The sequence below is a fragment of the Lolium perenne genome, chromosome 7 (assembly GCF_019359855.2).
Source record: "Lolium perenne isolate Kyuss_39 chromosome 7, Kyuss_2.0, whole genome shotgun sequence".
Classification (NCBI taxonomy): Eukaryota; Viridiplantae; Streptophyta; class Magnoliopsida; order Poales; family Poaceae; genus Lolium; species Lolium perenne.
This window is the reverse complement of record NC_067250.2, coordinates 40,618,096-40,630,451: the sequence shown is the minus strand read 5'-3', so window position 1 is coordinate 40,630,451 and position 12,356 is coordinate 40,618,096. Positions and strand designations below refer to the sequence as shown.

The 12,356-nt window shown below is 47.8% G+C and overlaps 1 protein-coding gene across 1 annotated transcript; it reads left to right on the top strand.

Annotated features, from left to right (window-relative positions):
- Positions 1-1,588: 1,588 nt before the first annotated feature.
- LOC127317747 (putative fucosyltransferase 10) lies at positions 1,589-3,605 on the top strand. The gene is made up of 2 exons (XM_051348348.2): positions 1,589-1,870; positions 1,999-3,605. Exons 1-2 carry the CDS (start codon positions 1,687-1,689, stop codon positions 3,468-3,470), a joined length of 1,656 nt encoding a protein of 551 aa, XP_051204308.1. The 5' UTR covers positions 1,589-1,686; the 3' UTR covers positions 3,471-3,605.
- Positions 3,606-12,356: the final 8,751 nt, after the last annotated feature.

The window sequence follows — 12,356 nt, the reverse complement described above, 5'->3', positions numbered from 1 at the left end:
AGGTCAAATGAGCCATCGTGGGACCATGTCAACGAGGAAGCGCCTCGGGAAACGAAAGCACCATGGGAGGAACAGCCGCCTCTATAGGCACTCCGAATCAACAGAGGGGAGCAGTGGAACCCGGTTCCAGGCATGAAGGCCGTCCGAGGGAAGGTAGGGTTTACGGTGGGGGCACCGGTGCGATTGTGAAGAAGCGTGGTGGGTGGCGGAGTGAAGAAAACTTATACTCAACCACCGAGCAGCTGAGTAAATATAGGGAATCGAGCGGTGACCAAGTATGAACTTTTACTGCTCTAACCATTTTAGGGCTCTTTAATTCATATGATTTGTAAAGGAATTGTGTATGATTTAGATCTTATAGGAAGTCTTCTAATACAAGTTGTTTGATTCGTAGGAGCACATCCTATAGGAACTAATTTTACAGGAATCTTGTAGTGCAAATCCTATAGAAAAAAAACATTAGGTCATATATCATGGAAAAATTTCTTTGGTACAATCAAACACATGTCATCTTCCCATAGGATTCAAATTGGCATGGCATCCTAACCCTATATTTTTTCTATTCCTATATTTTTCATATCCAATGAATCAAAGGAGTCCTTAGGGGTTTAGGTGCTGGTATGAAGAAATTTTACGCCTCTAATCGTTTATAGGATATTTTACGCTGGCCATAGTGCAAAGTATCATATAGTGGTATCATCCATATTATACCTGTCTATGATACCCTAATAGTGGTTAGTATCATCTAGTAGTATCATAATCTCATGATATTTAATTATTTGTAGAATCTCAATGCAATTGTGTGTATAGGATGTATTTGATATTAAATTGTCTAGTTTCATGTGCTATGATACAGTACCATATTATGATACCACTAGCATATCTCTCATTATTAATTATAGCGCCACATCATATTGTTGCCAAGGTGGCATGCATGATACTTCTTATAGTATTAACACTATGGCTAGTCTCATGAGTTTAGCTGCGGGTATGAAGAAATTTTACGCCTCTAAGGACATCTCCAGCGGGGCGACGCATATTTATGTCTGTTTGTGTCGGGCACGGACACAAAAAAACGTCCGCATGTCCGCATACGTCTGCCCCTTCTCCAGCGGCAGGGACGCATTTATTTGACCGCATGCGTGATTAGAGAGGAGAGAGAGAAAAAGATTCTGTTTGTGTGACTAGGAATGAACGCATGCGTGATTAAAGGAGGAGAGAGAGGGCTGCATGCAGCCCAAACAGACACAAACGGACACGCGAACGCGTCCGCAGAGACGCCTGGCGCATATTTGGTTCACGTTTGCGTCAGGACGGACACTGCGGACGTTTTGCGTGGCTTCGCTGGAGAGTGTTTTTTATCCGCGCAGACCCAAACGGACGCCGTCCCACCGCTGGAGATGCCCTAAACGTTTATGGGATGGGTTAGAGATGCAAGACTGACGCTTCCGTAATTTATGGTGAGATGGGACTTTTACTACATGTGCGCGATTACTAGTCAATGATAAGCAAAACCAGCAGACCGCCACCCCGCTACTATTGGATCTGCTTGTTTTGCCATTCTGGCATTCTACTACAGTAGATGACAGACAGCCAACGTATAAACCCATCATCGCAACAGTTGACATCTCCGGCCACTTGCTGCTCCAGAAAACGGAGCAGAGTACTAGAGTGCCATTCTTGTGTATGGTTCCCAAGGCGACGATGGAAGGAGCGCGAGATCCACCGGTGGCAGGGAAGCGTCGTCGGGGCGCCTTCACGGTCGTCTTCCTCGCCGCGTTGCCGCTGCTGCTGGTTCTCTTCCTCTTCGGCGACCGAGCCGCCTCCATCGCCGCCGACACCCAGCTCTGGTCGCAGGTGACACAGCAAAGTATGATTGACACCTACTACTTTTCTTCAGCAAAGTACTCATACCTTAGCCACCCATGCCTGCCGGATGCCGTACGTTAAGGGCCCCGTGTTCCATGCGTTTATTCATTTTCTTGCCGGATCGATCAGGTCCCCGCCGTAGCGCGTCGTCATCCCGGGACCGGCTCCTCGGCGGCCTCCTGTCTCCGGACTTCGACGAGCCGGCGACGTGCCGCAGCCGGTACGAAGGGTCCAAGCGATGGAAGCCGTCGCCGTTCCCGGTGTCATCTTACCTCGCCCGGAAGCTGAGGCAGTACGAAGCGAACCACCGCCGGTGCGGGCCGGGCACGGCGCGGTACCGGGAGGCGAGGGCGCAGCTCCACTCCGGCCGCAACGGCGACCGCGGCGAGTGCCGGTACGTGGTGTGGCTCCCCATCCAGGGCCTCGGCAACCGGATGCTCAGCCTCGTCTCCACCTTCCTCTACGCGCTGCTCACCGGCCGCGTCCTCCTCGTCCACGAGCCCCCCGAGATGGTGAGCCTCTTCTGCGAGCCGTTCCCGGGGACCTCGTGGCTGCTTCCCCCCTCGGGCTTCCCCAACATGAACCGCGGCTTCTGGTCCAGCTGCCCGGAGAGCTACGTCAGCATGCTCGAGAGCGGCGTCGTCGGCTACGACAACGACGGCGGCGGTGAGAATGGGAGCGCGCTGCCGCCGTATGTGTACCTCCACCTGGAGAACATGAACCTCCGGCTCCGGAACCACACCTTCTGCGAGGAGGACCACCTGGCGCTCGACCGGTTCAACTGGATGGTGCTCAGGTCCGACAGCTACTTCGCCGTGGCGCTGTTCCTGGTGCCGACGTACCGGGACGAGCTGGGCCGGATGTTCCCGGCCAAGGGGTCCGTGTTCCACCACCTCGGCAGGTACCTCCTCCACCCGGGCAACCGAGCGTGGGGGGTCGTGCAGAGGTTCTTCGACGGCTACCTCGCCGGCGCCGACGAGCGTCTGGGCGTGCAGGTGCGCGTCGTGCCGCAGAGCGGGGTCCCGTTCGAGGCAATGTACGAGCGCATCGTCCGGTGCACGCGGGAGAACCATCTCCTGCCGCAAGTGACCGACGAGCCTGCCGCCGCCGCCGCGCTGCCGGCGAACAGCACGGCGCGGGCGAAGACGACGGCCGTGCTGGTGGTGTCGCTGAAGCCGGAGTACTACGAGAAGCTCCACGGCACGTACTACGCGAACGCGACGGCGTCCGGGGAGGTGGTGACGGTGTACCAGCCGAGCCACGACGGGGAGCAGCACACGGAGGCGCGGGCGCACAACGAGCGCGCGCTGGCGGAGATCTTCCTGCTGAGCTACTCCGACGGGATGGTGACCACGGGGTGGTCGACGTTCGGGTACGTGGCGCACGCGCTGGCCGGGCTGCGGCCATGGCTGCTGGTCCCGCTGGACTGGAGCGGGAGGGGCGCCGACGTGGCGTGCGTGAGGCCGGCGTCGGTGGAGCCGTGCCTGCACTCGCCGCCGTCTCTCGTGTGCCGTGGAGGCAAGGATCTTGACCCGGTGGCGCACCTGCCGTTCCTGCAACACTGCGAAGATGTGGGTTTCGGCCTTAAGCTCGTCGATTAAGTTGGTACCTAGTAATTTTGATTTTGTGATGTTTCTGGGCCATCAGTTCACTGAAATGTACATGATCTGCACGTCTACAGGAGGTTTACCGTGTAATGTAAGGGAGGGGATTACTGATTTATTTTGCTACTACAACTACAAGTGACCTTTTCAACCGGAATTGCTAAACCTGACTAATTTTTAGTCGAGTAATGCTACACCTACAAAAATCTTTTACAAAAAACTCTTACGGACTCATAAAGCAGTGGTGGAAATCCTTAGTCTGGCCCGGGTTTTCAGCAGAGGACCAAATTCCAACCAACCAAGGCAGGCCACGTTAGTCCGTAATCATTCCGTAACACAATTCTTCCGTACGTCTAGGATTACCGTTTTTAGTCAACGTCTCTTCCGTCCAAAGCGGCTGGCGACCCTATTCTAGCGAAAATGCTAGACCTACGGGTTGATCTTACGGAATTAAGTTACGGGGAGTACGTGGCTTGATTTGAAGCAAAGAGAAAAAGATGGCCCATTCTAGCCCCTGATGCCGCCCTGTGCTGACTAGGCGCAGCCGCTGCTGGGTTTTTCCGTCGATAAAGCAGCTTCTGTTTTTCTTCTTCTTCTTCTTGTTTGTTTGGTATGCATGTTGGCTCTTTTTTGTATTTTTATGTGCATGTGCATATGTGTGCGTGTGCGTGTTTGTTCTATGACAATCAAAGGGCCGAGAATTCTTCTAAAAAAAACAAGGGGTTTAGAATCGACCCAGTCTTTCTCCTCGCACACTTGGTTTTTTTTTTCTGTGTATGCATAATTTGCACTTTTCGCTACATTGTAATTATACTTTATCCTAAATACGCTACTACCTGGTTCTGAAAAATGTAGCCAACAATTTTTTGCAATGTAAAATTTCCTCTTGTTTAGAATATGCAAATGGATCTCCCAGTGTATTTTTGTCTGATTATGCTCAAATTGCGCCTTTTTATATCGGTATGTGGTAGCACTTACCAAGAAATGATAAAATATTTTTTAATCGGAAAGAGGTGCTATATGTGTTTTATCTGAATCAACACAAGTTGCTCTTTTCTTGTTAAACTTTTGGGCTTCTAACAAAAGAGAATTCAAATTTATCAAACATTGCATCTTTCTTAAAATTTATGTAGATATGTTGCAATTTTTTTTGTATATGTAAACCATGCAGCATTTGTACTCCATGTTGTACTCCTGAGCGGGGTTGCCTTCAGTGTGTCCTTGTTGTCCGTTCAAATGCTTGCAATATTTTTAGTGGCTCCACAAATGTTTTTTCTTCACAATTCCATATCTCTTTTTTCATTAGGAATAAGAATTATACAAGGACCAAAACTAGTATATTGGAGTGAGGAAACTCACTGATGAGGACATCCCTACCTCACTACTACCTCCGTCATTGCAAGTTGAAGATGAACCTGCTGTGAAGCTCAAGTCCGATGAAGTTCGGATTGGACCAATTACAAGGGCTCGTGCGAAGCTACTTAAACAACAGGTGAACTTGTTTCTAAACGGTACTTTGATTGATGAGAACTTTATACTGCCTAAGTCCTATTACTTATGTATCATCAGGTATCTAGAAGAGACGAGCATCGCACGAGGAGGAGATGAGCAGCTGGACATGAAGACGGACGTCAAGATGGCCGTGAAGCTGGACATGGAGCTGGACATGAAGATATCTCATGAACGCGCGAGGGAGGAGCGGGAGGCATGCGCGAGAGGAGAAGACGACGTCCAGGCCGGTCCAGAACCCGGTCGATCGGCCGCTGCGACCGGACCGCCCGGTCCCTGGCCCGGTCGACCGGGCGGCAACCGGCCGCCAACCGGATATGATTTATCGTACCGGGCAAAAACCGGAAAGTTGCGAAGTTTCCGGTCTCCGCCCGGTTGACCGGACCACCGACCGGCCCGCCCGGTCCACAGCCCGGTCGACCGGATTCCAGACCGGACGCGTCCGAGTCTGTCTCGACCAGATCTATTCTGGGTCGGTTTTCTTTGTATCTTTTCGACCAGAACTTGTCCCGGACGCCTATATAAGTGTCCAGGACGCCCCCATAGCTGCTTTAGACCACGTTTAAGATAAACCCTAGTTCTTAGTTGTTTGCTTATGCAAAACTATTGAATCCCTACACCATATTGCTTGATATTGTGTAGATCCTGAAAAAGTCTTGTGTGATCTGCTGTTCCATTGGGAATTAGACGGTTGCAACTTACCGCTTCGTGGTCGGCGGCTACGTGCGCAAGTGTGTGGAGTTGCGAATATCTTGCAGGGTTGAGAGCTGTTGCATTGGCGACAGGGACCAATCGAGAGATCTCGTTGCGTCATACAAGTTATCATCCACTACATCGTCGTGTTTCTCCGCTGCCATCACCCCGTGATCATCACCACCACCGTTGCTTACTGAGAAGATCGGGCCACCCCTTATCATCTTGGTATCAGATTTCCAGTTTTCCTCGGTAAGCCATCCACAATCCACCCCATAGTTGAGTTGTGAGTGTTTTCCTATCCAGAAAAAGCCAAAAATATTAGGGTTAGGGTTTGCCATAGCCTTAGATTGCACTAATTTCGAGTTTTAGTTGCTTTTCGTAGTTGTTTTTGCGTATCTTTGTCTTCCATCTAGTTTTTAGGGTTTGAGTATCCACCATCATCTTGTGTTTACTTTATCATCTAGTTTTAGTTTTTGTTACTCCGAGTCCACATAGCGTACAGTGTGCTTTTTCCAACCATAGCCACAGCCTATCGATATACGTGACTAGGAACTTCCCCAGAAGAGACTAGTTTTACCGCTCGTCAGGCTGCTCATTAGGGTTTGGTGCTTTGCATATTTTGTTGGCCGTGTTATCAAGGAGTTGAGTCAGAAAAATCAAAAAAAAAAAAAGAGAAAATAGAAAAGAAGCAAAAAGAGCTACATAGCTGCGTGTGTTATACAAAACGAAAAATCCAAAAAGAAAAGTCAAGTGCTAGTTGAATCAAGTGAAGGCCTAAGTTTACTTTACTGCATCCGTAGTTGAGTAATCTTGTGCCTGTCTCGTCGAGCTTTGCTAGCGTCTCTCTAGTGCATTGCAACCTTTCCTCCACATAGTTGCATTGCCCCATTATATCGCCTTGTGTGAGTATCTTTGGTTGTCTACGGTCAGCGCTAGAGCTTGTTATTGGTGCAAATAGGTAGCCCACCTACAGCCCCACATATCCTGCTTTGCCGTGTGATTTGTTCTTATACCCTTGATATTCGCTTTGCTACGTCCGTGCACTAGTTGTTACTACAAGTGGTAAGCAACACTAATTTACTTTGGAACGATAAGATCTCCTTTTCTTATCAGTTTTGAGTGAGTTGTGAGAGTACCACCATATTTTTTTTTGATTTAGTGCACTAATTTACTAACGATGTCTGCTAGTGATCATAAACTTGTTAACCAGGAAAACAAGAGTGCTGCAGATATCATTACATGGAGGGAGTATGAGGCTCTTCGTAATGAGATGCGACGTGAATTCCGCGCTCAGGATGATGAGCTTAAGGGGACGGTCCAAGAGATCTCCCAAAAGTTGGATGCTACACATGTGACCGTCACTACAATGCGAGATCAAATGACGGATGTACAACGTAGTCTTGCTGATTTGCGCCTGGCTGTTGAGAATTTGACCGCGCAACAACAACAAGACGATGATGATGATCCTGAGCTTCAAGATGACGCACACAATGCTCGTGGTGCGCCACGTGGTTATCGTCCTCGCGGTTGGGCTCCACTTGGCCGCAATGGTCGTGGACAAGATGAGGAAGACGGATTGGGTAAGCCCAAGTTTTCTATACCCAAGTTTGAAGGAGGAGCTGATGTTGAAGAATACCTCACTTGGGAGCTCAAAATTGAGAAGCTATGGACTCTACATCCGCACTACACTGAAGATAGGAAGATCAAGCTTGCTTCTTCTGAATTTGATGGCTATGCATTGCGTTGGTGGGATGCTTTTGTTCGTAACCGAGACAAGGATGGTGAGCAACCTATACGTACATGGCATGCCATGAAGGAGGCGATGACTTCTCGTTTTGTGCCTACAAATTACTTGCGGAATATATATGATAAGCTGACACTATTGAGACAAGGTGTGAAGACTGTGGATGAATACTATATGGAGATGGAGATGCTAATGCAGCATGGCCGTGTCCGTGAGTCTCTTGAGATGACAATGCAGCATTTTCTGAATGGTTTGAAGTATGATATCAAAGGCATTGTTCGTCACTACAGCTACACCAATATGAATCAATTGTTACATCATGCAAGAGAAGCTGAATCACAGTTGGCTGACGAAGCAAAGATCAAAGGACGAGCTACAGGAGCTGGGCGTTTCACACCCCGCGCGGCCCCATCTACGGCGCCGGCGCCTTCAACGCGCTCCGCCCCTTACTCTACTCCGCCTAGTAAGCCGGTCTCCAATGTGTCTAACACAAAGAAGTCCGAATCTGCTGCAAGTACGAGTGGCTCTAATGTGTCTACTGCGCGTAACCGTGATATGGCTTGTCACACATGTGGTGGCAAAGGTCACTTCAAGAGGGATTGTCCTAACCGTAAAGTCATGATTATCAATGAGGACAATGAGTATGAGACTGGAGATGATGTTGATCCTAATGCTCCAGAAGATGATGACTATGACACTGATGGTGAAGATGCATATCCGTCTGATGCTCGCACCATTGTTGTGTCGCAGCGTGCTCTTAATGTGTTGCCTAGTGCATCTACTCAGCGCTGCAATTTGTTCCAAACAAAAGCTTTAGTTGGTCCTGACAAGGCTTGCAAGGTCATTATTGATGGCGGGAGTTGCCGCAATTTAGCAAGCAAGGAGTTGTGTACCAAGCTGAAGTTGAAGTATCAACCGCACCCGCATCCATACTATATTTAGTGGTTGAGCGACAATGGTGAGATGAAGGTAAACCACATGGTGCGTGTTGAATTTGCTATTGGACCGTATAAGGATTGCATTGATTTTGATGTGGTTCCTATGACGGTGTGTCACTTACTATTGGGTCGGCCTTGGCTCTATGACCGTTCTGTGCAACACAATGGCCGTGCCAATACATATCACTTGGAGTTCAAGGGCAAGAAAATCAACTTACAGCCTATGACACCACAGCAAATTGTCAATGAGTCTCGTCAGAAAGTTGAAGTGAACTTGGAAGATGCATCTTTAGATAGGCGAGAGAATTGTAATGTTGTGAGTGATATAACGAAAAGTGAGAGAGTGAATTCCTTAGTCTCATTAGCCACCAAAGAAGACATGAGAGAATTTAGTGAGGATCCTACAGCCATGCCTCTTGTGCTCTTGTACAGGGGTACGGTTTTGGTTTCTAACGACATGACCCCTCTTCCTCTTGGTGTTTCTAATGTTTTGCAGGAATTTGGCGACGTGTTTCCGGATGAGGTACCCGCAGGACTTCCACCATTGCGAGGTATTGAGCATCAAATCGACTTGATTCCCGGAGCTTCGCTACCCAATCGGGCACCATATAGAACGAACCCCGAAGAAACGAAGGAGATACAGAAGCAAGTACAAGCGCTACTCGACAAAGGTTATATCCGCATAAGCCTTAGTCCTTGTGCTGTTCCTGTTATTCTAGTTCCTAAGAAAGATGGTACATGGCGTATGTGCGTAGATTGTAGAGCTATAAACAATATCACTATTCGATATCGTCACCCTATTCCCCGTTTAGAGGATATGCTAGATGAATTGAGTGGTGCTGCTGTGTTCTCTAAAATTGATTTGCGTAGTGGTTATCATCAGATTAGGATGAAAGAAGGGGATGAGTGGAAAACTGCTTTTAAAACAAAATTTGGTTTATATGAGTGGTTAGTAATGCCTTTTGGTCTAACTAATGCACCTAGCACCTTCATGAGACTGATGAACCATGTTTTGCGTGAATTTATTGGCAAGTTTGTGGTTGTGTACTTTGATGACATATTAATCTACAGCCGCAATGAATCTGATCATACTGTACATATTCGACATGTTTTGCAAGTGTTGCGTGATAATAAACTCTATGGTAATCTTGAGAAGTGCACGTTTTGCAAAGATAAGGTCATATTTCTGGGTTATGTTGTCTCTAAGCATGGAGTAGAAGTAGATGTGTCTAAAATTGAAGCTATTCAAAATTGGCCTACTCCCATGAATGTGAGTCAAGTAAGAAGTTTTCATGGTCTAGCTGGGTTTTATAGACGATTTGTGCCCAACTTTAGTACTATCGCTGCACCTTTGAATGACTTGACTAAAAATGGTGTTATATTTGAGTGGGGCGCAGCCCAAGATCATGCTTTTGATGAACTTAAGAGATTGTTAACTTCTGCACCGTTGCTTGTACTTCCTGATTTCAATAAGCAATTTGAGATTGAATGTGATGCTAGTGGTATTGGAATTGGTGGTGTGTTGATGCAAGAGGGTCGCCCAATTGCATATTTTTCTGAGAAACTGTCTGGTGCTAAGTTGAACTATCCTATCTATGATAAAGAATTGTATGCTTTAATTAGAGTTCTTGAGGTTTGGCAACATTACTTGTGGCCAAAAGAATTTATCATACATTCTGATCATGAAGCTTTGAAATACCTGAAAGCTCAGTCTACTTTTCATAAGCATCTTGCTAAGTGGGTTGAGTTCATTGAGTCTTTTCCATACATTATTAAACATAAGAAGGGAAAAGATAATATTGTTGCTGATGCTCTATCTAGGAAGAATATGCTATTAACTCAACTTGATGTTAAAATTCCTGGATTAGAAGTGCTATGTGATTTATATGCTACTGATCATGATTTTGCTGAACCATATCGCTTATGTGCTCTTGGTAAAGCATGGGAAAAATATCACATACATGATGGGTTTTTGTTTAGAGCTAACAAACTATGTGTTCCAGAATCGTCTGTGCGTTTGCTCTTATTGCAGGAATCACATGCTGGAGGTTTGATGGGTCACTTTGGGCGTGAGAAGACGCTACTCATGCTAGCTGACCACTTTTATTGGCCAAAGATGAGGCGGGACGTGGACAGGTATGTGAAGAGGTGTATTACTTGCAACAAGTCCAAGTCCAAGCTGAAGCCTCACGGTTTGTATACTCCGTTACCGGCACCTACTACACCTTGGGAAGATATTAGTATGGATTTTGTGTTGGGTTTGCCGCGTACTAAAAGAGGCCATGATTCTATATTTGTGGTAGTGGACAGATTTTCTAAAATGTCACACTTTATTGCCTGCCACAAAAGCGACGATGCGTCGCATGTTGCTGATCTATTTTTCAGGGAGATTGTTCGACTACATGGAGTCCCGAAGACTATTGTTGCTGATCGTGATGTGAAGTTTATGAGCTACTTCTGGAAGACGCTGTGGGGAAAGCTGGGGACAAAGCTACTGTTCAGTACTACTTGTCATCCCCAAACTGATGGTCAAACTGAGGTGGTGAATCGAACTTTGTCACAACTGTTGAGATCCATGATCAAGAAGAACCTGAAGGAGTGGGAAGAGTGTTTGCCGCATGTGGAGTTTGCTTACAACAGGGCGGTACACTCTACCACGGAGCTGTGTCCTTTTGAGGTGGTGTATGGTTTCAAACCCATTACTCCACTTGACTTGTTGCCTTTACCCATACATGAGAGAGTTAATATGGAGGCATCCAAGAGGGCAGATTTTGTGCGAAAGATCCATGTGAAGACTAAAGAGTTGATAGAGAAGAAAGGCAAGAGCAATGCTGCAAGGATGAACAAGAAGCGTAAGGAGATGTTGTTCAAGCCTGGTGATATGGTCTGGGTACATTTTCGCAAGGATAGGTTCCCGAAGCTGCGGAAGTCTAAGTTGAAGCCTCGTGGTGCTGGTCCTTACAAAGTGCTTGCCAAGATCAATGATAATGCATACTCGATAGATCTTCCAGTTGATGAGTTTGGTGTCAGTAATTCTTTCAATGTGGCTGATTTGACACCATATGACGGAGAAGACCTTGGAGCGTCGGGGTCGACGCCTTTTGAAGGGGGGGGGAGATGATGAGGACATCCCTACCTCACTACTACCTCCGTCATTGCAAGTTGAAGATGAACCTGCTGTGAAGCTCAAGTCCGATGAAGTTCGGATTGGACAAATTACAAGGGCTCGTGCGAAGCTACTTAAACAACAGGTGAACTTGTTTCTAAACGGTACTTTGATTGATGAGAACTTTATACTGCCTAAGTCCTATTACTTATGTATCATCAGGTATCTAGAAGAGACGAGCATCGCACGAGGAGGAGATGAGCAGCTGGACATGAAGACGGACGTCAAGATGGCCGTGAAGCTGGACATGAAGATATCTCATGAACGCGCGAGGGAGGAGCGGGAGGCATGCGCGAGAGGAGAAGACGACGTCCAGGCCGGTCCAGAACCCGGTCAGACCGGCCGCCAGACCGGACCGCCCGGTCCCTGGCCCGGTCGACCGGGCGGCAACCGGCCGCCAACCGGATATGATTTATCGTACCGGGCAAAAACCGGAAAGTTGCGAAGTTTCCGGTCTCCGCCCGGTTGACCGGACCACCGACCGGCCCGCCCGGTCCACAACCCGGTCGACCGGATTCCAGACCGGACGCGTCCGAGTCTGTCTCGACCAGATCTATTCTGGGTCGGTTTTCTTTGTATCTTTTCGACCAGAACTTGTCCCGGACGCCTATATAAGTGTCCAGGACGCCCCCATAGCTGCTTTAGACCACGTTTAAGATAAACCCTAGTTCTTAGTTGTTTGCTTATGCAAAACTATTGAATCCCTACACCATATTGCTTGATATTGTGTAGATCCTGAAAAAGTCTTGTGTGATCTGCTGTTCCATTGGGAATTAGACGGTTGCAACTTACCGCTTCGTGGTCGGCGGCTACGTGCGCAAGTGTGTGGA